A 23,078-nucleotide genomic window follows, 5' to 3' on the forward strand; every position below is an offset into this window, starting at 1 on the left:
TACACAACACTGTAGCTCAATGCATTTAATGTCATATAATACAAACAATTACATCCATCTTATTCCTGAAATAGTGCAGCTCACAATGAATTTGACAGAAGCCAGTGATGCAAATATGCTCGTGGTTCATTTTCTGGGAGCTTTATAAACAAATCCTCGTCTTTATAAGGGGGCCGTGCCCTTGCTGGAATCACAAGTGTCCTCTGAAGAATAAACATCACAATTCGCTGCTGGACAAAGACGAGGAGGAATGAGAAATGTCCACATGTGTGCAAAAAGCAGAGCTTCTGTCAGTCTTTGATGACTTCAGGATCCTGGTTCTCTGCTGCCAGCTTCAGCTGCCTCTGCATGTAGCGGTATCCTCGCATTGCACACAGGTAGCCCCCGTACACCGTCAGCAGCATCATCGAGGCAGAAAATGCCCGATAGCCGATGTCTGCGAGCCGCTTTCCTGTCACCATGCTGGGGATCCTGAAGGAAATCAGGAACAGGAGATTAAAATGGGTTCATAAGGCGGAAAGTTATTAAGGAGAGAATATTGGTTATCTGTTAATTTGATAAATACTCTAACAAATTCAGCATCATCCACACCTTTTACTATACTTGTGTATTAAATATAATAAGTAGTGAACCAGTGTGTTCCTGACAAGTAGACTAAAATGGAAATACTCAACTATTGTGAAGTACTTGATACTTTGGCCTAGATGAATTGGAACAAGATGACTGAGATTTTATCAAAAACATTTGCTCCTTCTCACGCACACAAGCTCAGCTTTACCAATCACACCAGCAAAAATTAAAAGTCTGAGGACCTCCTGGAGGCAGTGAGGCATTTAATCTTTCAGTTTTTATTCCTGCCAAGGCTTTTGTATGTTTAATATCTTATATTGGTAAACATTGGAGTCAACAGGATTTACAAAGTGCTATATAGAAAGTATATATTTTTTAGTTTCCTGATGACTCTGCGTTATAGTGCCCATTCTCTGTTCAACAATATATTCAATCAAGTCTTTTTTGCCACTTAAAGTATTTTTGCAGAAGTGTAAGCTGCCCTTTTGCCCATGTCTCTGCTGAAAAACACATTGTTACTGTTAATTCGACTTTTTACCTGGATAAATAAAGGCTATATAAAACTCACTTTACAAGAAGCACACTACAATTTCTAACCTGTGGCAGGATTGTTCTTTCTTCCTCAAAATGAGAGATATGCTTGATAGATTATAACAAGTAACTTACAACAGTTTAAATACTGTTTAAATACAGGCTAAATGGTTAGATTTGTTTACATATTCCATCTCCGAGTTCCAGATGTTAGATCCGCAGTTAAACACATGCTGCTGATTTAGGAAACACGCCCACGTTAATTGGTGATAGTCACAGTTTAACATGGGCTGCTGCCTTCCCAGTAAAAGGTAATTTCATCGCAATATTCTGCACAAAATAAGCAAATGTAGCTTGTTTCCTCCGCTCTGAGCTGCTGGACCTTTGGTTCACCCTCAGAGTGACTGATCTGGGTTAAAAACAAAAAACGACTAACTGGATTTAAAAAGAGATAACTACAGAGCACCTTACAAGCGAACGCAATTATTTAATGAGAATTTGGGCTGTTAGTATTTAAAATAAACAGATTTAATGACACACATTGATTGGATTGGTAGCCGTGTAACATGCAGAATGTGGTACAGTGGAATATATAAACAAATCTAACAAGTTAACTTAAATAAACCGTTCACGTGGAACACCGGAAATCACTTTTTGGCTGGACACCTGGGAGCTGTTTTCATTCTCCTCAGACAGGACAAGTTATCTCCTCCCTGTCAATGAGACAGGGAGGAGATAATAATGATAAACAGCTGTTGTCCAGGTCTGTGCGCGCGCATTAACAACCGACACACGACTCGAAAAAGCTCTCGTGGACAACACTTTTGTCTTTTCTTACCTGGAATTATGAGACTGCGCTATCCTGCGTGATCACTCTCAATGTCAGCACAGCTGCTATGTTACTTTAGCAGACTCGCTTTCGTAAGGTGCGGGTACGGACACTACAATAGGACATTTCTCTTGATTTGGCAAAACAGCAGAGCGCCACCTACTTACCGGGAGTGTTTGCAGCAGCACACAGAGTAAATCTCCGAGTTTTAAGATATTTCCCCTGTAGTATTTAATCAAGACGCTACAGTTTATTTCAGAAGAACATTTTACAGTGAAGGTGCACTGTGGGACAAAAGGCAGGGCTAGTTGCTAAACTGTGAAACAAATAAAAATGGCCTGGTAAAATAAATAAATAATAATAGTATTTTAATTGTGAAATATTGTTACGTTAGAAAAAGATCATATAAGTTGAATTTTAATGGTCTACAAAACTAAACTGCATGTTTATCTTTTTAAGAAAGTAAAATGTGATCAACTATTTTATACGGAAGCGTAGAGCTTCCCCCGTGGCCATTCATACAAAACCAAAGAAAAAAAAAAAAGATCCTGTTTTTTTTTGTCCAGCCCGCTATAGATCAAACTGAGCCGTATATGTGTCCCACTCAGTGACTGTAGAAAACAGTCATTGGTCCCACTGTGTAAAATGAGTTTGACATCCCTGTTGTAGACCCACAGACAGTATCAGAGGCTACCGTTACCATGGCGTCAGGCTGAACGTCAGCTTGTTGCCACCTTGGCTCTCCCCCGCCTCCTAAAAACCAGAGCCCTTTAGTAAGTAAGTTCCATTAAACGGCTGTGCTAGACTTGTTGTCAACTGTTGAAACTGTTCAACGCTGTTCACTTAAAAAAAATCAGGGTCATTATCGGTCATATGCTAGCTATATAGAGCCATTTTGGTACTTTGCATAAATGATCTTACTTACAAGGAGTTTAGTTTGATATTTTTTAACTTTAAATAATTAACTAAATAAAGTTAACAGTTCGGTCAGCACTGTTTTCTACCCGGAGTCATTTAGGAGGCGCACACATTACAATGGCAACATGTTCGAAGAACAGCAAGGCTGATGCTGACGATGAAATAAACGATCCTGGCGCCGCTCCTTACGGTAACTTCATAAATTATTACAGCTTCAACCCTCCGGAGAACCGCCTGAGTCTGATTCCACCGGCTCTGCTCAGGGATTTAGGATACAGTGATGAGACCACGCTGATCCTGGACGTGGGCTGTAACTCAGGGGTGAGTCCACCTCTGTTGTTTTTTTTTATGCATACATCCTAATGATTTGGGCCATATTTCCCTTAAGTGTCTCCCCTTTAAATAGGCAGGACTTTTTGATATGTTCTCGATTATGCATAAATGCTCATATTAGCGTGTAGACTAATAATTAAATGTAAATTTCTGTCCTCATACCACATTTGTTTAAGTTGAATGACTTATCAGAGGTTTGGATATAAGGGATCACACCCATTAAGTAAGTTCTGGTGACATTATATCTTTAAAAACCTTCCTCAGAGACATTTTAAAACAGATTTAGAGGCTGATCTTTAAGGATCACTTTAAATTGTCAGCTCTATAACAGCTGTCCTCTTTTTTTTTCTTTCACCCTGTGAACGGCAGGAACTGAGCGGAGCTTTCTACAAACATCTGGTGCCTGAGGAACAGTCTGATAGGAGGAAAGTTCACCTCCTGGGCTTCGACTTGGATGAAACTCTTGTTCAGCGAGCGCAGGAGATAAACCCTCTGCCAAGCAGAATCACCTTCATCCCTCTCGACATCACCAAAGACACCAACCAGCTTCAGGACTACCTCAGCCAGCACGGTTGCTCCCACTTCCACTTGTGTCTGTGTCTAGCTGTGACCATGTGGGTCCATTTAAACCACGGAGACTCAGGCCTGCTGCAGCTGCTCTCTCGCCTGTCCTCCATGAGCCAGCACCTCCTGCTGGAGGCCCAGCCCTGGAAGTGTTATCGCTCTGCAGCCCGGCGGCTGAGGAAGCTGGGACGCTCGGACTTTGACCACTTTAAGACCCTGAAGATCCAAGGGGATGTGGCGGATCATGCCAGGGAACACCTGGAAAGACACTGTGGCATGGAGCTAATCCAGAGCTTTGGCAGCACTGCATGGGACCGTAAGCTGCTGCTTTTCAGAAAGACGTGAGGGGCTCTGTCAGGAGTTCCCATCAGCAGGAAGGACAGCAGAAACCATAAAGACAGATTGATATTAATCAGCAATTAGTTTGTTTCTATTAAAGAAAATTGCTGCTTCAAATCTAAAGATTTTAAAGAAGTGATAATAAATGGACTTTGTGCTCATATAGAGTGCAAACAAGTGTATATGTACCCGTGTGCGTCTGTGTGTTGGGGTGGGGGTATAATAAGTGGTAGAAATTTGTGGCAATTTGCACTTCACAACAGTTCTTTTAACATTACAGCTTTAATGACATCATCAGTCCAAAACACTTCTAGCTACAGCATCCTGAAATCAAGCCTGTATTATCAAATGCGCTTTTTTGTACACATTTAATATTCAGCCCAGTCTTATTTCTTTATGGCAGATGCATCATTGTGCTGGAGTCATATCCTCCCACACGATTACACCACCACCCTTAACGATGGATCTATGCTTTCTTCCAAATTCTGACCCTTTCCTCTAAATGTTGCAGCAGAAATCAAGACTCAGACCAGGCAATGTTTTTCTAAGGTTTTGTTAGTCTGTACAAATTGTAGTTTTGTGTTCTTAGCTGACAGAGGTGGCAGCCAATGTAGTCTTGTGCTGAAGTAGTCAAGGTTCAACACATTGTGCGTTCAGAGTTGCTCTTCTGCAGACCTTGGTTATTTAAGTTACTGTTGCCTATTAGCTGGAAGCATACTATCCATTCTCCTCTAGCATTAGCCTAGAGAACTGTTTACTGGATATTTTCTGACCAGTCTCTGTAAACCTTAGAGATAACTGAGAGAAAATCCCAGCACATGAGCAGTTTCTGAAATACTATGAAAGACCATCCTGTCTGGCACTAACAACTAAGCCTCACTCAGTCCCGTAAATCACCTTTCTTCTCCATTCTGATGCTCAATTTTAACTTCAGCAGATCATCTTGATCTCTACATGCCACAGTTACCATGTGACTGACCAATTTAATATTTGCATGAAGAAGCAGTCAAACATACGTATCTAAAAAAGTAGCCATTAAGTGTAAAGTAAGAACATCAGCTGATGCTAATTGTCAAATTTTCCTTTTACTCCATATAAATCAGTATGAGCTGAGATCTAAACATCTAATATCGGCTTGCTCAGTTGTTTACGTGGTTCAAACCTTTGTTGTTCATTTCCAGGAAGTGTTTTAGCCATTAACTAACATTTAAATGTTGGACAACAGATTAATCTAACCTTGTATGACTGAACCACAGCAGACAATAGCGGCAAAACAAAGCAACCACAGAATTGTAATTTTTCATCATTTTAATTACAGAATACTAAAAATAACATTACATAAAATGTCTTTTTAAAAGAAACCATTGAATATTACAAAGGTTGTAAATTTTGTAAAGTTAGGATATAAAATCTTTGAACAGTGGTGCATAATTGAAAAAGAAAAATAATTCTCATAAAATGTATATATTAACTGTTCTACTACATTTAAAAAAAAAAAAAAAAAAAAAAAAAAAAAAAAAAATATGAGATGGGACACGAATTGCAGACAGACGAGATGAGTGGACACCGCCATTACTGCAGTGAGCTCTCCTTTCAAAGGAAGAAAGACTTGAGATGCAAAGCTCACACACCACAATCGATTTAAGTTTTCAACTTATTTCTAAGCTAAAAACAGAAAGAAAAGAAAAGGGGGGGGGGGGTGTGTTACCATATACAAGAGAGGAAGAACAGACAAGCTCGAGAGACTACACAAAGTGACTTGGTGACTGCTCCCAATATTTATAACACGTCTCAAACCGGGTGAAAACCCGACTACACTGGCCTTGGTTCCATAATGTTTTTTTCCACAGGTTCAAAACTGTACAAAATTCTGAAAAATCTCATACTTGAAATAATTCCGCCGAGACAGGGAAACAATGATCAGGCATCTTTTTAGCCTGCTAACACTGCCGTTCCTATTTCCTAATTTACAACCGGTTGGTCAGATCCACTGAACACCACCATGGTCACAACTCAATATCAGGAGGTCGACCTTAAGTGAAATGGACCTTTACACACGCGCACACAGTCACACACACGTGCACACAAACACACAAAGTTTGAGGGGGGGGAAAACATGCAACAAAAAAAAAAAAAAAAAAAAAATTTAAACAAAATATGAATAAATTAAAAAAAAAAAAAAAAAAAAAAAACCATCCATCAGTGTGCTTGCTTTCTTCCTCTTCTCTCTGAGTTTTGCATCACCCTGTGTCATTTCATGAGCCCTTGTTATTAATGTCTGAGTTAACACCACAGGGAAAAAAAAATAAATCACCAACTGAGGACATTCAGAGCCTGTTTGAACCACAGATGCTCCTCACACTGGCCAGTCATGTCCAAGCAGAGGTATTTCATCAGCCTCCTGCTCTTTGGGAGACAGTTTGTGTCACATTTTTGGTTAACAGACACGGAGCAGGGAAGCAATCAAAAGTTCATTAGGTCATTGTTGTTTTATAAAAGATATGAATTTAATTGAGTTACGCTGAGTGGCAGAATCGCATTTACTTCTGTGCAGCAGTAGTGGTTTTAGTGGCCCATGAAGACCAGGTGAAAGAGAGAGGGGGAGAAACATGAGAAGCTAGAAGTGAACAGACAATAACCCAGAGGACATCTTAGAAGACAAAAGGATGTCTGAGACAACAGGCATTTAAGATGAACTGAGGCGCGAGACACCAGCAGAGCTACTTGGTTTGGCTGGTCTGCTGCTCAGACTGCTGGAGATTTTTTTTGTTTTGTTTTTTGTTTTCTTTCCATGAGGGATCCAGGAGCTTCTGCTTAATGTGTAAGCTAATAATGCTGTTGAGATTCAGATGAGTCCCCCTGAGTTAGTGCACACATCAGAGTCAGGCAGGCCTCGCCCACTTGTTCGTTAAGAAATTCACAAGGAAAAAAAAGACACAAGAACAAAAACTCAATTTCATAGTCAAGCTTAGAATTAGCTTTGGAGACAGAGAGCCTGTCGTAGTTTTACAAGTCTGTGTTTGGGGACTGAGTCGATGTTAGTGTGGAGGCAGAGGGCAAGTTCAGGTGTAAAATACGGCAGCTTGACGCAAAGCAGTCCAGCTGACGTCCGAGTCCTGCTCATCTTATGAAAATTCACAAGTTTGCTCTTTTTTTTCCTTAATTCTTCTCCTCGTTGTTGTTGCTGTGAAGGTAATGTGCGCTTTGTAGTGCCCAACCAGAGACAGAGCTGTGGTGTTTGAGCATGCTCATACTTTTAACGTAGCAACCTGAACATCTGCCATCGTTTCTCAAGTGGTCGTTCGTGCGAATCTGCCCAGCAGGCGAGCGGCTGGGGAATCTGGTCAGGTGCTGGTGTTGCAGTTTACAACTGACAGTGTGTCAGTCAAACAAACAGGTAGGTAAGACAGGCAGGTGGGCTGTAACAGGGCTAGGAGGGGGAGAACTGAGGCTAGATCAGGGGGGTCGTGTCTATCAAGCCTTTGTTTGGGTCCAGACTGGCAAAGAAGCGGACGTCCCGGTCCTTGTCAGACTGCAGAGCCATCACTGTCTCTTCCAGCTCGTCAGCGCAAGCACAGCCTGGCTCCTTGAAGTAGGCTGGACACAAAACTCAGTTAGTGGGAAGAGTCGAAAGTTATAAGCAAATGACCAGAGCTTGTGCTAAATCTCTGAGCTCAATATAGTTACCAACATAAAAACATATTTAATATACTCAAAGGGAGAAGTCTGTTATGACCAAAAGCTTATGATGATTCAAAACCTTTTCATGCAGTTACTCTGACTGTTTGTCTCTTCTTTGCTACCTTCACAGTACATTTTAGGTTTTAGTTGACCATTTCAAAGAAGAAATATTATGCTCTTCTTTATTTTCTGTAACAAATATTGCTAACATATGAAAAATTAGCTTTTAGCCTCTACTCTTGGATCTGTATGTCATCTGTGAGAGCAATAAACAAAAAAGAAAAACACAAAGATATTATGGTCGCCCCACAGATCTGGATAGGAGCACAGGAACCCAACTCACCTGCAGTTTTAACTGCCTGTTTACAAAGCCGCACCAATCAGAAGAAAGCTGGCTTAAAAGTAGGTAAAAACAGCTTGTTTCACACAGAGGGTGAACTGAGGAGTTGCACCAAGGCCAAGATAAATAAGGATTATTTCAAACTGTGAATCATGCTAAGCTATTCTGCTGACGTCCAAAAATAAAAAATATAAGGCTGGCCCATTAGCATATAAAGTCTACTTTAAGCATACCGTGCAGTCACAAAGGACACTGCTCAGAAGAAATGGATGTAAGAGAAGACAGACTTCTCTCACACCTGTCTGTTGAATATGTAGCTAGAATTTGATGACAGTTTTCTTACCATAAATATTGGGGGGTGGAAAAAAACGACACCCCTGGTTCTGCCCAAAGCTCAAAAATCTACAAGTGTGCCAACATCTCACGCCATGCTGTTGGTTAACTTTGTAAAACTGAACGCTGACAGCTTTAGAATTATGCCCTCTACTTTCTTGATGAAGTATGAAAACCTTTAGATGGTCAATTTTTTTTTTTTTTTTTTTTTTTTTTTTTTTAAATGGATTACCTTTCTCCATCACGCTCTGTCGTAGAGCCTTGGCCACCAGGACGCGGACGTTTGCCACGGGGTCTGATGAGAGGCTGAGCAGGCTGGGCAGTAGATGCTGACTGAACTGCTCCATGGGCATGCAATCCTCCTCCACTACGGCCTATGGAAAATATTTGGCAAGAGCAAACCAAATGCAGGAAGTAGTGAGTCAAAATGCATTCAGTGAGGGTGATGCAGCAACATACCGAAAGCATCTGACCACACAGAAAAGCTGACAAACAGGCTCATTTCACTGCACATCTCTTATGCAACGTGAACATGACGTGAAACAACCACTGCTATTGCATGTATTGTCTGTCCATTAAAAACAATCACACACCAGAAGAAAGTTCACATTTCATCGTAACAATTTAAAAACCACAACATGAAATGTAATGTAGTATTACATTAATCATTAACATGATTAACAATTCATAATGAGGTTTATATATGTGTGACATGTACATGCTGCCTGTTGTTTTTGTTGTTTCATTTGTTTACATTGAGACACGTTTAGGACAAATTTTCACTGCATTCAAATGGACAAAGGTTTCTGATTCTGAACATGTTTCTATTGAGGAAAGTAAATTATACATTATCCAGGAACAATAACAGTTTCCTTTTTCCCCCCTGGTCAGAACAAGCCTTTTAGGGATTGGGGGGGGGGGGGGGGGGGGGGGGGTAACTGTGATTGGTCTGCAATTTTCCTGTTATTTCCTGTTCATCTGATAAACAAAATGCCTGCTCTGCTTCAGTAATTTTAACTCCAATTAACAAAAGTAGTTTTAAGGGAATAATTCTATTACACAGTTTGTGATTTTTCCACTGGGTCTGACTAAAACCTCCTTGGGGACACCCCCCCCAAAAAAAACCTTTTATAAATGGCACTTCAGCTTTGTCCAAACAGGAAGTGACGAGCCGACAAGTGAATGACATTCCATGACTTCCAGTGACTATGGATCACATAACCACAGGCGACAGGAAGTGGGTGGGACCAGAGTAAAACAATTTCCAGGTGAGTGACTGAAGCGGTTACCAGTGAGCACACAGGATATCATTGATTGCCATCTGACCCAGGACTACATATATTAGAAGGTTATCTACGCAACCAGAGCCTGGAATATCCTTAAGTGACCGTCTGTCAGCTTCAACACTTCGTGTATATGCAGCTTGAAGGCTGTTTTACCTCAAAGCTCCAAATGACATCTGGTTTGTCACTTTATTTATTTTATTCCATTTACCAGCAGCAGCAGCAGCAGCAGCAGCAGCAGCAGCATGGACAGTCACCGGTGCAGTTACAGACATTTAAAGCCCAGAGAACTGTGACACTTGAGATGAGCATTACGCACCTGGCAAATAAAGGCAAAGGCCTGCCTCCCCACCCACTTGGGACAGTGGCAGAATCTAACAGTGAGTTCGTTGATGAAGTTCAGGCCAAGGTCATCAGCCCCGCATGCATACAGCTTCTGGAGGATCTCCACCACCTGAGAACACAAGAGGTGACGAGTGAGTCGCTGAGAAGAGGGAAAAAAAAGAAAAGAAAACATTTTCTCTGAGTGGATTTCTCAGAGTAAATCTGCAGTTCATCTACAAGGAAAAGCCAATCTATATTTAGCATGATTATGAATTTGTCTCTGTTACACAAACAAGAACTTGGCGGTACAGGTTTCCTCTCAGTGAATCAGTCGACTGTACTGCGTCCTTGGAGGTGAGCCAAGATGATCAAACACAGCCACCAGGACGTTACTTCATCGGTCACAGGCATCGCATGAACACTTCCATCCGAGTGATTCATTTCCTCTAAAGTTTCCAGAGTTTCTGCTGACCTGGCTATCTGTTACAAGCTGCCAAAGCTGCCCCCACCAAATCATCATAAAAATCATCCAAGGTGGAAGGTTTAAAAAAAATAAATAAAAAATAAAAAATAAATAAAGTGAGCTTACCAGTTTGTAAGAGATCCACCTGACCTCGGAGACTTTATCAGAGCAGAGTGTGAGCGCTATCTCTCTGAGGTAATCATACACGTCATAGTGGCTGTACAGCTCTATGATCAGGATCAGCTGTCTGCAGAGGGGAAAGGAGCAGAGTGCTTCACTCAAATATACGGTACATGCTAATACAATCAACCAAAACAAAGTGAATCACAATTTAAGAGCAATGAAGTTAAATCAAACAGCAAGAGCAGAATTAAACCGTAAAACAATGTGAGCCTATCTGAATGAGTGTTAGCTTAAAGTTCAATGTGTTTCCAGCTTTTCATCCTGACTGTAAGAAGAAAAGACGACATACTCTGCCAGCTCGTATCTAAATCTCCAGTTGCGACTGTTGTCCGTCACCATGAACTCCTGCAGCTGGTACAGATATTCTCTCCTCTTGTCTGCGTGAAGCAGCTACAACAAGAACAAGATGAACACAGAGCAGATTAATTAGAGAGCTAGCTTATCAATACTACTCCTATTTTTACTGGAAACGACAAAATTCTGCCACCGAGTGAGCTAAAAATCAAAGAGCTGTAAAAATAAAGCATTTCAGAAGTGTGAATGTCACCACAGCCAAACCAAAGTTATATCTGACTTGATCCAGAAGTAAGTGAACCTGTAATCTTACCTTCAGGAAGTCATAAAGGTGTTTGAGCACGCCAATGCGGACCTCATCCAAGTCTTTGAGGAAACCGTTGAAGATGGGTACCAGATCAGCTGCTGTCAGCTGGTCCCCCAGGATAACCGCCAACTCGTGTATGGAAAAAGCCAGTGTACGCCGCACCTTCCACTGAGAGCGAGGGAGGAGAGAAAGGGCCATAAAAGGATTATAACACCATCCATGAACAATGAAGTGGCTTATAAAACATCCTTCTAGGTTCTTTTTCCACATCAAAAAACACAATCAAATTACTAAGAAAAACTTAAACCACTGAAAAACATCAACCTTACATTAATGCTAATAGAGACATTCAGTGCTGTGAGGAAATAATGGTTATTAGTGTGAGTGTCACAATCACTACTCTTTTAAATACACCAACACTGTTGCGTTAAGGTCTCATTTAAATGTCATTCAGAAACTGACACTCATAAGAGGAACATGTCACAAAAAACAAAACAAAAAACGCATGACACATCCAGAATTTACTTTAGTAGTCTTGAAATGCTTAAGAGTCATCCATCAAAATAAAGTTTAGTCATTGTTTGTGTTCTTGCCTTCTCTTCCTAATAAGAAGCATATAAAAATTCAACACTGCAAGGAGTCTGCTTCCAGTTAGCTGACCACTGACATGGCACAGTAGCTCTCAACGTCTGGCAGAAATCCCAGAGCTCCAAAATCCAAACAACATATTCTTTGTGAGTTCGTGTGCAGCTTAGATTTCTCATGTGGTGTCGTTTGTCCTATTAAAGAGTCAAACAGCAAATCTAATCCCAAAATACCCCTGTGCTTCCTTTCATGTTTGCATTACTACCTGCACATCAGTAGCGAGCGTTTCATATGTATCTTTGAGGCAGTGCCAGTTCTGGCGACCCAGAGTAAGCGCCACCCCCGGCAGGCTGAAGGCACAGTGCTTGGCGATCTCCGTGTCCACCGTCTGGGCACGGGCCGGGTCCGTCATAGAGAGGTACTGATCCAGCAGCTGCTGCGGGATCACATTCTGGAAACAAAGATTAAAGCGTTTGCACTCAGAGCAGCAGGCAAGCATAGTGACTAATCCATGTCTGTGCTAATCAATACCAACTCTTAGATGGCGATCAATATTTCTAGGTTGGAAAATATCATTGCTGACTCACCTGGACCTTAGGTTTATCCTCAGATAATGGACTGTGAGGGGAGTCGTCCTTTCCCTCCTCTTCCATACTCTCAATTAGTTCAGACTCCTGAGGAAATGACAAATTCACACAGATACTGTTAATGATCAAAGACGTGCACCAAGTACTGGAGAAAAGCAATTCATACCAGGTCGAAATGAGTTACAGCTGTTTGTAAAAACAGTTACAATGTAGCTCTGGAGCCTTTAATATCAGACACAACCATGCTGGACTTGAGCCACTTGATTACTTAAAGTAAAAAACAGTTTCTAGTTTAAACTGAGCCTTTCACAATGTTAATGTATTAAAGCCTTTCTTACTGCCTAGTGCAATCTCTTCCCCTGAGCTGCACACCTGTGACAATGCAAGTAACTTGAGCGGATCCAGCAGACCTCCTAGAGCAACACTGATCATAATTTTATAGCAACAACACTAGCACAGCGATATAAAATTATGCAGTGCCTTTTTGCTTTGAGCTACAGCAACCTTAACCTGACTTGCAGCTCCTTAATAAAAATGCAACTCCAAGCTGGGGTTAAGCAGCACAAGAAGCTGGCTGTTCAGTTTGTGTCCTTTTCTAAAAGCTTCACATCTTTACATCCTTCTATTTTTTTTTTCCCCCTTCTCTCTCTTCCCATCCACCCCCCGGCTAGTCATGGCAGACAGCCACCCTTCCCAAGTCTGGCTCTGCTGGAGGCTTTTTCCTCCTCGCTGTCTCCAGCAACCAGAAGCTTGCTCACAAGGGAATGAATCACTGAGTGTTGGCTTTCTCTCTATAATTTTTATCGATTTATAAGCTAAAATGTAAAGTAATGGGAAAAAAATGCTGATGTGATTTGGCATTTAATTTCTTTATCAAACCCTGCAGAACAAACATTAACTTCACGAATGAAAATACACAGAAATGCATGTTCTTATCATCAGTGATGCCACAAGACAGAACAGACGTTCTAACTCGCACCTAGTTTTAGTTTAGCTGCAATAATATAGTATGCATTACAGCAGTGCGAAAATACTGTCAACTACTTGCATCAAGAAAAATCCAGTCACATTAGTTGACAGTCACTGGCTCGTACCAGAACGGGGGAGTTGGGAGGAGACTGCTCCTGGTTCTCCAGTGGCTCCGTCTGCGTTTCCTCGTCTCCTTGCTCCTGGATGGGGCACGACTCTGAGGATGCGGGAGTTTTTGACATTTGCTCTTCTTCTGTGGATTGCACCTCTATCTCTGACTGAACCTCCAAACTTTCACTCTCTGCGCCGTTTTCAGTCTGAAGCTCTGGCTGAAGCTCTGGCTGGGGTTCAGTCGGGCTGTCGTCTGTCGGACTGTCGAGCTGGGCTGCCTTTAGAGCTGCCGACAACACTTGAACTTGAGCTGGAGGAGAATTACATGTAAAGCTGAGTCTACATGCCAGTTCAGTACAAAAAGACAACAAAAGATATTCTACCTGCGTATCCTTACCTTGCACATCGGGGTCATCCATGTGTGGCTGCAAACGGTCCAAAACCATCTGGATCTGGTCGCTGGTAGCTTGTTTGCCATGGTTAGACTTGGAATCATTACAATTCTCAGTAGGTTCCTCTTCTTCTCCCTTTTCCTCCTTCACCTCTTCCATTTTTTGACAACTTAGCATCTCCAGTTCCCCGCTGATGTCAGGTAAAGGAGACCTCCAATAGTGAAAAGAATTAAAGTTCTCGTCTGTTTGTTCCGCTTCTTTCGTGTTCTTAGCGTTGTTTGTAGCCGTCGGGCTGTCACTGCTGTTTGTGTGGGTGAAACCGCCATGCACCTCTTCAGGGACTAAGGTGTGGCTGTTATCAAAGTTGTGCAATTCCTCGCTGTCAGCTGTTGACACATGTTCTGGTGACGGCGTGGCGCGCCCGTCCTGGTTTGGAGGCGTGTGGGTGATGGTTCTTTCTGTGTGGCAGCTGCTAATGTCAGAGCAGTTCAGGGAGTTTTGGGAACAGTCGCTGAAATGAGGAAGAAAAAAAAAAAAAAAAAAAAAAAAGATTGTAGATAACTTTGAGTAGATGCATCCATTCAAAGCCAGTAGTTAAATGTTTCCAATTGCCTTTTACCTCGGACAGATTTTTTAAAAAGTTGTAAACAGAAGCACACTTAAAAGTGTAATGGAAGATTGAGGATTCATGAAGAAAAAAAAAAAAAAAATCTGTTCCATTTATTTGACATTTTTTCCCCTCCACATAAAAACTGATAAAAAGAAAAAGAAAACTGAACCATTCAGGTCACACCCAGTGAATTAAAACCATGATTCACTTAACTGATGATGCAACAGTCAGAAGCATCTGTGCCAAGAACAAATTCAAACCTCCTGCATGTTGATATAATCACAGCCTGAACTACATTTCACAGCTTACTTAACGGCCTAACCATCCAGACCTAAGAAGACACGACTCAAGACATACACATTTTGTCTAATACTATGTGGACAGAACAAAAGAAGGACATTGCTGAGTCTCTTAATGCTTCTTGTTATAGCAGTGATAAACAGGTGATCTTACCTGTCAGATGTACATCTGGGGACCTCTAGTAGGGCACCATCCTCTCTGAAGTGAAGGCCTGTGCTGGATGGGTTAGCAAAGGTGGAGATGAAGCGCCCCAGAGACTGGAAAGCCGCCTGTCGTACCTGAAAGTGGAGTATATAGAAATCTGTCTTGCTCACTGTGCTCTGTGCCAATCATTCAAACTTTGTCAGTCTTAGAAACGATGAGGCAACAAATACCGGATATGGTTAGATGATGATCCTGTGCTGTTACACAGAAGAAAATGTGTATTTTGCTCTTAATTTTAGACACATCAAAAGGAAAACACTCAGATTTCAAGTCCCAGTTTGAAAGTCTGACAAGTTGCAAGCATACCGCATCAAAACATAGGGAAGATGGATGTGAGAAAAATAGATGGCCCCAAGCAACAACTGCCCTAATTTCATCACACCACTCAGGAAGTTACACTTGATTGTTCTTGTAATTTTACAAAATCCTTTTTCCCCCCTTCTTCCATTTCCAAGTTATGTTCCTGTCCGTCCTCATGTGTTTGTGTCTTACCCAGCGGGACTGGTCACTGATGAGGCTGATGAACAGGGGGGACAATTTGGAGCGCCGCACCTCTGGAGAGGTGGAATTTGAGACCATCATGAAGCACTCGGCACAGGCTTTCCTGATGCCCCAAAGGCTGTCTGAGCACAGGTCGAAGAACTTGGGCATCTATGTCAAAAAAAAAAAAAAAAAGGTCACATCAGTACAGCCTGAAACCCTAAACCATGAAGAAACTACTGACGTGCAAAAGATACATAACACCATTCTGATTACACAACAGTTTAACACAGCTTAAGGCACTTTATGCGAATTCATAAGGCACATCTAAGGAAAAGCTTCAAGGACACAGTACTAAACTTTCATCTTGCATAATAGCATAAAATTACACATTGAATCTGTGTGAAAAACAGTATTAGGCATCTTACCAGCAGTTTTTCTGTGGCCTCCTGGCCTACAATTGAACAAAATTCTCCAAAATTGGCTGCACACACCTGTAATACAAAAATCATACCAATGTCTCTGCGATAAGAGTAAAGAACAGAAACAGTGAAAAATAAAATAAAATAAATAAATAAAAAACAAAAACCATAATAATAATAATAATAATAATAATAATAATATGTTCCTGTATGAATAAGAAGGTACCAAGAAACAGTGTCTCAAAAAGAGTTGAGTCCCAATATCACAATTACGAACCTGTACTGATTTGTATGATTCATTCAGAGTGCAGCCTTGAGGCAGATTGCTTTATAAAATGCTTTTCATACATTTCTGTCAGGAGCTCAGGAGTCCTGACAGAAGTTTCTATAACAAGCTATCTGCCAAGTTAAACTACCTTTACAGCTCCTAAATCATGTTCCCCAACTGGCACCAGTTAAGCCAGCCAATTAAAATTCCACACTGAAAACACAACAGCGCGGTGTAAGCTAAGTTACCGCACATAAACGAATTAAAGTTAACTCAATGAGTGATTGGATTTACACTAATGGAACAGCAGAACCACAATTACATTTTTACTGTCAAAGTTGTGACTTCAGTCTAAATATCTGCTTTAAGTCATCTCGGAGTTTTAAGGGTACCTTCAGGTTGAGCTCGTTACCTTGCGCACTTGGAAGAGTCTGGCATCACTGCACAGTTCACAGAAACGTGGCAGCAACAGATGCTCCACTGTGTCTTTGCTCAACATGGTGACAACTTTACACATGATCTGTACAGTGAAGAACAAGAACAGAGTTTAGTGCCATCACAAGCTCCGAGTGTGTCTCGGTTTACTCAGCAATGGTTCACTTTATTAACCTTGAACCACGAAATTAACAGAAAACCTTACAGAGAAATAAGATGTGTACTGAGGTTGAAAAGGAAAATAAATAAATAAATAAATAAATCGGGGTATTAAGAGTAAATAGTAAAGGAAGGGGTTTGTGTTTATATGATAAAAAGGTTTCAGGAGGCTGAATCTGGTTTAAAAAAAAAAAAAATACTGATTTGAGTTAAGTAAATTAGTGAATAGCTGATGTGCTAAAAGTGCTACTAATAAAAAAAGAAAAAATCCACTTAACTTTGGACCTTTAAAATTAAATTATGCTGTACAATGATATTGCTGTCCTTATTTACTAATTTTAAACTATTTAGAAACTTGTCACAGAACGTAATAAAAAGACACGACTGAATGTTTCTACCTGGGCAGAACTTCACAGGTTTAACTGCTACGCCATCAACTACACCTGTAGCCTAAATCCAGTTTAGTGTTTTTATTCTGCCATATTACATCAAGCCTTATCTACAATACTAAAACATTCATCTGGTGTGCTCCACATATCACAATTTTTATATTTTACCATTCTTGATCATAACCACACAAAACAGGGTTCAACTTGAATTTGAGTTAAACAGAGGTTATTTTACAGAAGTTTACTTAGTTTAACTCCCCGCTTTTCTCCTGGTGATCCACGCCCTGCAGTTTGAGAACCACTACAACATTGCTTTAAACATTTTGCTTAAAAATGCAGTGTTGTCTTACAGCCACTGCCTCGATTTTGTAGTCATCGTCACTGCTCGGTTCTGTGAGGTCGAGTAGAACTGGACAAACTTTGGTCTCCATGTCAGCTTTAGAGATGAGGCCCTGCTCCAGCAGGACGAGCAGTGCTGCCTGACTCGTCTTCCGCACCTTAAAAATACGAGGGTCAGAGGTTAAAAACAAAACAAGGCAAACAAACAATACCAATTTATGTGAATTTCTGCAATTACCTTTTTTGGTTTTTTTTAGGTCTATAGACTTACCTGGTTATTCGGATCAGTGAGATACCGGACAACAATTGGTACCAAGTATCTCGAGAAAGCAGCAGGGAAGTTGGGCCGACTCTCATGCAAAAACATGGCGATGTTGGGAATCTGCTCCATCAGCTCAGCTCGGACTGTGGGCTCTTAGTTACACATATTGCAGTATTTCATTAATGCACCACATAAAAATAAATAAATAAATAAACTGCAACCACAGCTACAAACTTTGAAAACGAAAATACAGCTACCTCCATCTTCCGACATTCTCGCAACGGTCTCCATGACACTGATAAAGTCATTTTCATTGTCACTGAACTCTCGAAGCACATCAAGCAGGCCACGAGCCACGATTTGCCTAAAAAGCAATGGGAGCTTCAAATTAGTGGACTGCCTGCCAATACCTACAAGTTTCAAAAGCACACAGCGTGACACACCGCACTGACAGAGCTGTCAAGTGCATTACACACATGTGCGTTAGGAAATGACAGCAGAGCTTTAACCCTGCAGAACTGAGCACGAAAAGGATAAAGACTGGAGTGTAAGGCGTTCGTGTGGAGACACGAGCAGCTTTTGAGGTTGGAGACACCTCTGATTATTCTACTTTGGTTATTTACCCACCTGACCTGTGTCAGATTAAATACCTCACCTTTATACACTAACAACAGAAAAACAGACCTTAAACTAAATATCCTTTAAACATATAACAGAGAAGGATTACAATAATCACTCTAAAGCCAGACAGCCAACCTCCACACAGGGCTCTATGTTAAGTCTTTAGGTCTTCCTTCACTGTGGCATTAGTACAGGTATTAGTACGCACACAGGAATGCAATCAGTCATCCAGATAAGTAAGGGTTTAAAAAAAAACAAAAAAAACAAACAAAGACAAAAGGCCTAGAGATGACTTACGAATGAAGGCCAGAAAACAAAAGTCTATCCCAGTGCAACCTTATGTTGCCATAAGCCTTTTAAGCAACTATTTCCCAACTGAGAAAAGTTGATGAAAAGTTTGCCTCAATATCTGGCTACATTTCCTCAAAGATTTTTATACAAGAAGTGACGTTTAACAGATGTTTCCTTGCTACCACGTTCCATTGATTTGCAGATGTTTCCTTGATGATAAGACCTTCAGAATTTGTTGTAATGCTATTGGCACACATTCTTATCATGCCGACATGTCTACAGTTTTGCTGTTACGTATGAAAATATAGTTTGGATGACCAGGCACTTGTTCACATTAGCTATCAAAACCCAACAAAATCAATTCATCCTTCTTTAAGTTAGGAAAAAAACAAAAGAAATTTTACTTTATATCAAACACAGGAAATAAAATACTTTTGTAATTTTGATACAACTGCCACACACAAGCTTTAAGTGAGAAAATTTACATGGGCTTCTTGTGGATGGAGGCCAGCTCAGAAGAGAAAACATATTACTGTGAAGACAGCTTTGGACAAACATTTTGAAAACAGTAGCTAAACTGAAGCATTTTTAATATACATACAATTACTTCCAAACTTCCTTTTAGCAGCCACTAGTTTAAAATAATTTCAGTAAGCTCCAAATACCAAGGACAGCTCTAGTAGCTGGAGAATGTTGTAGTGAAGTGAGATCTGAGTTCTGGTCAAAGCCAGCAGGTCAGTTTTCAGTCATAAAATATTTATTGCTCAGTGTTTACATAGCAGAATATTGTTTGGCAACTTATTCAAAAATTTTCTTTGCTTTTGCAGACTAATGCATGACCAGTTTGACCACGGGCCTCCGCTTACCTGTTGAAGACATTCTCGCTGAAAGCATATTTCTCTAGCCTCCCAAGAGGAGTAAGGTTATCTTGTCCTGCATCCAGGAAGGCGGTGATGCGGATACCGTCGCACTCTGTACCATAGTCATCAAATCCAACTGTGGGAGCGAAATAAAGATGATTTTAGATGACTAAATGCCTTCGAATACTAAGGGCCTAAATGATGGCCAAGGATAAAACAGTAGTCAGAGTGCCAGGCTGAAGGTACTGAGTCAGCTAGCTTTAAATATATCTATCTTTTTTAAAGTATTTCCATCTAGGACCCTGCTGAACAAAGCTCCTGTTATATGGAATTAAATAATTGTACAATAGTATGCTATTTTTAGTGCAGTTTTATTGGCATACTTACAATCATCCAGATCATCATGGCCATCTTCAAAGTATAAAGATAGACCTGCAATAACAAGGCAGTTAGTGAGGTAGGGATCCATGGCGGAAGAACCAACTCTTATTGACACCGTGGTCTGAATGGCACATTTACAGTAAGTCAATTACTAAGGGGGGCAAAGTCTCCGAGCAATAAATCACAGTGGTCTCCCTAATGTCATCACTCGGTGAAAGCGAAACTTAATGCATTCAAGTGATATTGTCACTGCTGTGGCCTGGAGGAGAAGCAAATCCAATCAATACTTATCACAGTGATTAGCGAAGGGAGCTGAGATCTGACTCCAGTTAAAAACCGGTACCAAACTGTGCAATTCATCAAAATAGCATTCATCAGTGTTGGCAAAAACAATGACCACAAATTGGCAATTGGGGCTTTCACACATTTTAATCTTGTGCAAGCCTTTTTTTTAATAAAACCCCTTTTTTTTGGCCATCAACATGGTCAAGCAGATAAAGAGGTAATAATAATAAAAGCTGGTTTAACAGTGAAAACTTGTCTAGGCCTACTTTTTTCTCCAAACAAATTAAATTGAACAGGAAGCAGAATCAATTAAAGAAACAATAAACTGATATCCACCCCCAATTTTCTTGATCAAGAATAATTTAGAATTTCATTTTTTTTGCTTCATTGCACAGTTTTCTTTAGTTAATAAGATGCAATGGTCAACTGCACATCAATAAAAGCAGAGAAGAAAAATGCAGGTTATTATCATGATGTGAGATCATTCAATTGTCAGTTTGGTGCTATTAAACTGCTCTCTATTAAATGCTAATGCATTTGTTTTTCTGACAATCCTCGCTGATGAAAATGCATTCAACAAAACAAACATCTATTACAATGCATATAGCATAACATGAGGGCCTTCATTCTCCAGACAGTTTGTGTTAAACTGAACATTAAATTCTTGATTATGACAAAACATATAAGGTTGTATTGGACTGCATTCTTTTTAGCTTGATGTACCTAATACAATAAATCCACCCCTCATTGTGCATTCAATTGCAGCCAACCACAGCACTGAACACACTTTTTGTTTGTGTTTCATGTTGCAAAAAGCCATAACATGGTCATGATTAATGACTGCAGAGTTAGTTGATGGAAAATTCAATTTCCAGGTTAAACTTTACACTATCACGCCATTCAAGGTGAAATTTATTTATTTTTATTTTTTCCACTGGCTCCATATCAGAAGTTTCAAGCAACTCATTGAATAATGCCAAACATCTTGAATAAGGCCAGATCGGCATGTCGCCCGTCTCATATGCATCATACTGGTCTGCACTTGTATTGTCTGATATGTGCTGATATAAAAACACGGCTCAATAATTCAGAATTGCTGTCATAACAGTTTCTCCAGCACAGCAGCTATGCTGTTGGCTCAGCTCAGCACTTTCCGCATCAAATGTAGCAGAGTCAAATGACGTAGTCATGATAAATTGCCAAGTAGTTTGCAAAATGCAATGTAAAAACTATATTTATGAGATATATATATATATATATATATATATATATATATATATATATATATATATATATATATATATATATATACCCATTATGGGTCGCCACAGCACACCATCTGTCTTCATCTCACACTATCTCTAACCAGCCTTCTTTCACATCAATCATACATGTCCTCCTTCACTACATTCATGTAGCTTGTCTGTGGTCTTCTTCCCCCCCTGCCTCGCAGATCCATCTTTAACTTCCTTTATCTAGCATATTCACCATCCCCTCCTCTACATGTCCAAACCATCAGTCTTGCCTCAATGCCTCTCCAACCTGCAAGACCTAAGCTGATCAATTGAATTCAGTTTAATTTATATATTCGTTCCTTAACATATGTAAATATCTTCGGATCTACCATATATATGAACTATGAACAGGTAATTATCAGATTTATTTATTTTTTGATAAAAGTCGAATTCTATATTGGTTGGGATTTATTCGTTTAATCGTAGGAAGTACTAAGTCAATAAAAATAATCTAGATGGCTTAAAATTATATTTACAGCCCTATGCTAAATCCATTTAAAGTTCTTTTCCCCCTTTTTACAAATTAGCACATTTTCAAAAACAAATGTGTGAGTAATCACGTTATCTAGCACAAGAAGACCTTCTCTCACTGTTTATTTTCAATACCACCCAGCCCTCGATATAGGACAATAGCAGATGGGGGGGTTGTAGTCAACGGAAGAGACCAGAAATAAGTCCCAAGAGGAGAAGCCAGTGTTTACAGCTGGGCAAGCAAGGGAATGTGCTCTAAATATAATACAGTGCCTACCTCGAAATCACACATTAAACGAGGCGTTTCATGAGTAGAATAATCAACGGCATAACATATATAACAACACCCCGAAAAACCACGCTGGCACAGAACAACATCGCGCCTTTGTTGTGATGTAAAGCAGGATTTGGTCAGCTTATGGCTGAACATGACTTTAGCAACTCGGCTAACGTTGGCTAGGTCAACTCGCTCGCGTTTGCTATGATAACAGATCGATAATAAACACGGTCATAGTATTCTCCCACCGAGGTCTGAAGAGACTAAAAAATAATCTACATGTACTGAGCAAATATATGATTCAGTGTAGTCCCAAAGTCACCCATTTCGATAGCCCATAAGGAGCTTTGGTTAGCTTAGCTTGCTAGATGCTGCTAAGTTTGCTAACATGGCTTGTCCAGCCCTTTCGCTTGACTTCTCTCCTACTTCGCCGGGCAGTACTACACAGGAAGTGGAGTAGAAGCCGCTATTTAACTACTACAAACCTCAACTGCCCCAAAACGCTTTAGGAGTGCCAGCACAGCGCCAAAATATTTAAGAAAACACGGGTTAAAAAGTGCCATTACCTGCCATCTTGAGCGTCGGCTCGGCTCTGCGGGCTGCCGTCCCGTGTGGGCTGTCACCGCCGCACAGCTGTCACTCAAACACTGAGGCTAACTACTTCCTGAAAGTACTTCCTGATGCTGCTTTTCACTGGTTAATTACGTATTAAACAACTATACCGAAAATCGTTACTCATCACGGGCAAAAAATCGACATAAGTGAGATTAAAATAGCGCCTGTGGGGAGGGCT

At 40.5% G+C, this 23,078-nt stretch overlaps 3 protein-coding genes across 6 annotated transcripts; 1 reads left to right on the plus strand and 2 right to left on the minus strand.

The window, feature by feature from the left end:
* Window positions 1-10: 10 nt before the first annotated feature.
* On the minus strand, window positions 11-2,076 carry cox14 (cytochrome c oxidase assembly factor COX14). The gene is made up of 2 exons (XM_005460824.2): window positions 1,940-2,076; window positions 11-471 (listed from the first exon to the last, which is right to left on the minus strand). Exon 2 carries the CDS (start codon window positions 459-461, stop codon window positions 291-293), a length of 171 nt encoding a protein of 56 aa, XP_005460881.1. The 5' UTR covers window positions 462-471; window positions 1,940-2,076; the 3' UTR covers window positions 11-290.
* bcdin3d (BCDIN3 domain containing) lies at window positions 959-4,266 on the plus strand. 4 transcript variants are annotated; one of them, XM_019359012.2, is made up of 3 exons: window positions 959-1,412; window positions 3,061-3,169; window positions 3,551-4,266. In XM_019359012.2, exons 1-3 carry the CDS (start codon window positions 1,387-1,389, stop codon window positions 4,088-4,090), a joined length of 675 nt encoding a protein of 224 aa, XP_019214557.1. In that variant the 5' UTR covers window positions 959-1,386; the 3' UTR covers window positions 4,091-4,266. The 4 variants fall into 4 exon arrangements, with proteins under 4 accessions (XP_019214557.1, XP_025762875.1, XP_025762874.1 ...); XM_025907090.1 differs by lacking the exon at window positions 959-1,412 and adding an exon at window positions 1,458-1,864; XM_025907089.1 differs by lacking the exon at window positions 959-1,412 and adding an exon at window positions 1,901-2,027.
* A 1,685-nt stretch (window positions 4,267-5,951) lies between these two features.
* ppp4r1l (protein phosphatase 4, regulatory subunit 1-like) lies at window positions 5,952-22,988 on the minus strand. Its single transcript, XM_005460825.4, has 20 exons — window positions 22,852-22,988; window positions 19,964-20,008; window positions 19,583-19,712; window positions 18,062-18,168; window positions 17,814-17,956; window positions 17,554-17,700; window positions 16,633-16,740; window positions 15,959-16,024; window positions 15,543-15,701; window positions 15,000-15,124; window positions 13,942-14,447; window positions 13,559-13,854; window positions 12,465-12,551; window positions 12,143-12,328; window positions 11,299-11,460; window positions 10,981-11,081; window positions 10,635-10,755; window positions 10,041-10,175; window positions 8,671-8,812; window positions 5,952-7,681 (listed from the first exon to the last, which is right to left on the minus strand). The coding sequence occupies exons 1-20, from the start codon at window positions 22,856-22,858 to the stop codon at window positions 7,536-7,538; spliced, it is 2,919 nt and encodes a 972-aa protein (XP_005460882.1). The 5' UTR covers window positions 22,859-22,988; the 3' UTR covers window positions 5,952-7,535.
* Window positions 22,989-23,078: the final 90 nt, after the last annotated feature.

This window comes from Oreochromis niloticus, linkage group LG5, assembly GCF_001858045.2.
Source record: "Oreochromis niloticus isolate F11D_XX linkage group LG5, O_niloticus_UMD_NMBU, whole genome shotgun sequence".
In the NCBI taxonomy this organism is placed as follows: Eukaryota; Metazoa; Chordata; class Actinopteri; order Cichliformes; family Cichlidae; genus Oreochromis; species Oreochromis niloticus.

Coding starts and splice junctions, on each gene's coding strand:
- cox14 (XM_005460824.2), bottom strand. CDS start 461: ATGGTGACAGGAAAGCGGCTCGCAGACATCGGCTATCGGGCATTTTCT.
- bcdin3d (XM_019359011.2), top strand. CDS start 2,966: ATGGCAACATGTTCGAAGAACAGCAAGGCTGATGCTGACGATGAAATA. Junction 3,170..3,550: donor ACGTGGGCTGTAACTCAGGG/GTGAGTCCACCT, acceptor TGTGAACGGCAG/GAACTGAGCGGAGCTTTCTA.
- ppp4r1l (XM_005460825.4), bottom strand. Junction 19,713..19,963: donor CCATGATGATCTGGATGATT/GTAAGTATGCCA, acceptor TCGCTCCCACAG/TTGGATTTGATGACTATGGT. Junction 15,702..15,958: donor AGGCCACAGAAAAACTGCTG/GTAAGATGCCTA, acceptor TTTTTGACATAG/ATGCCCAAGTTCTTCGACCT.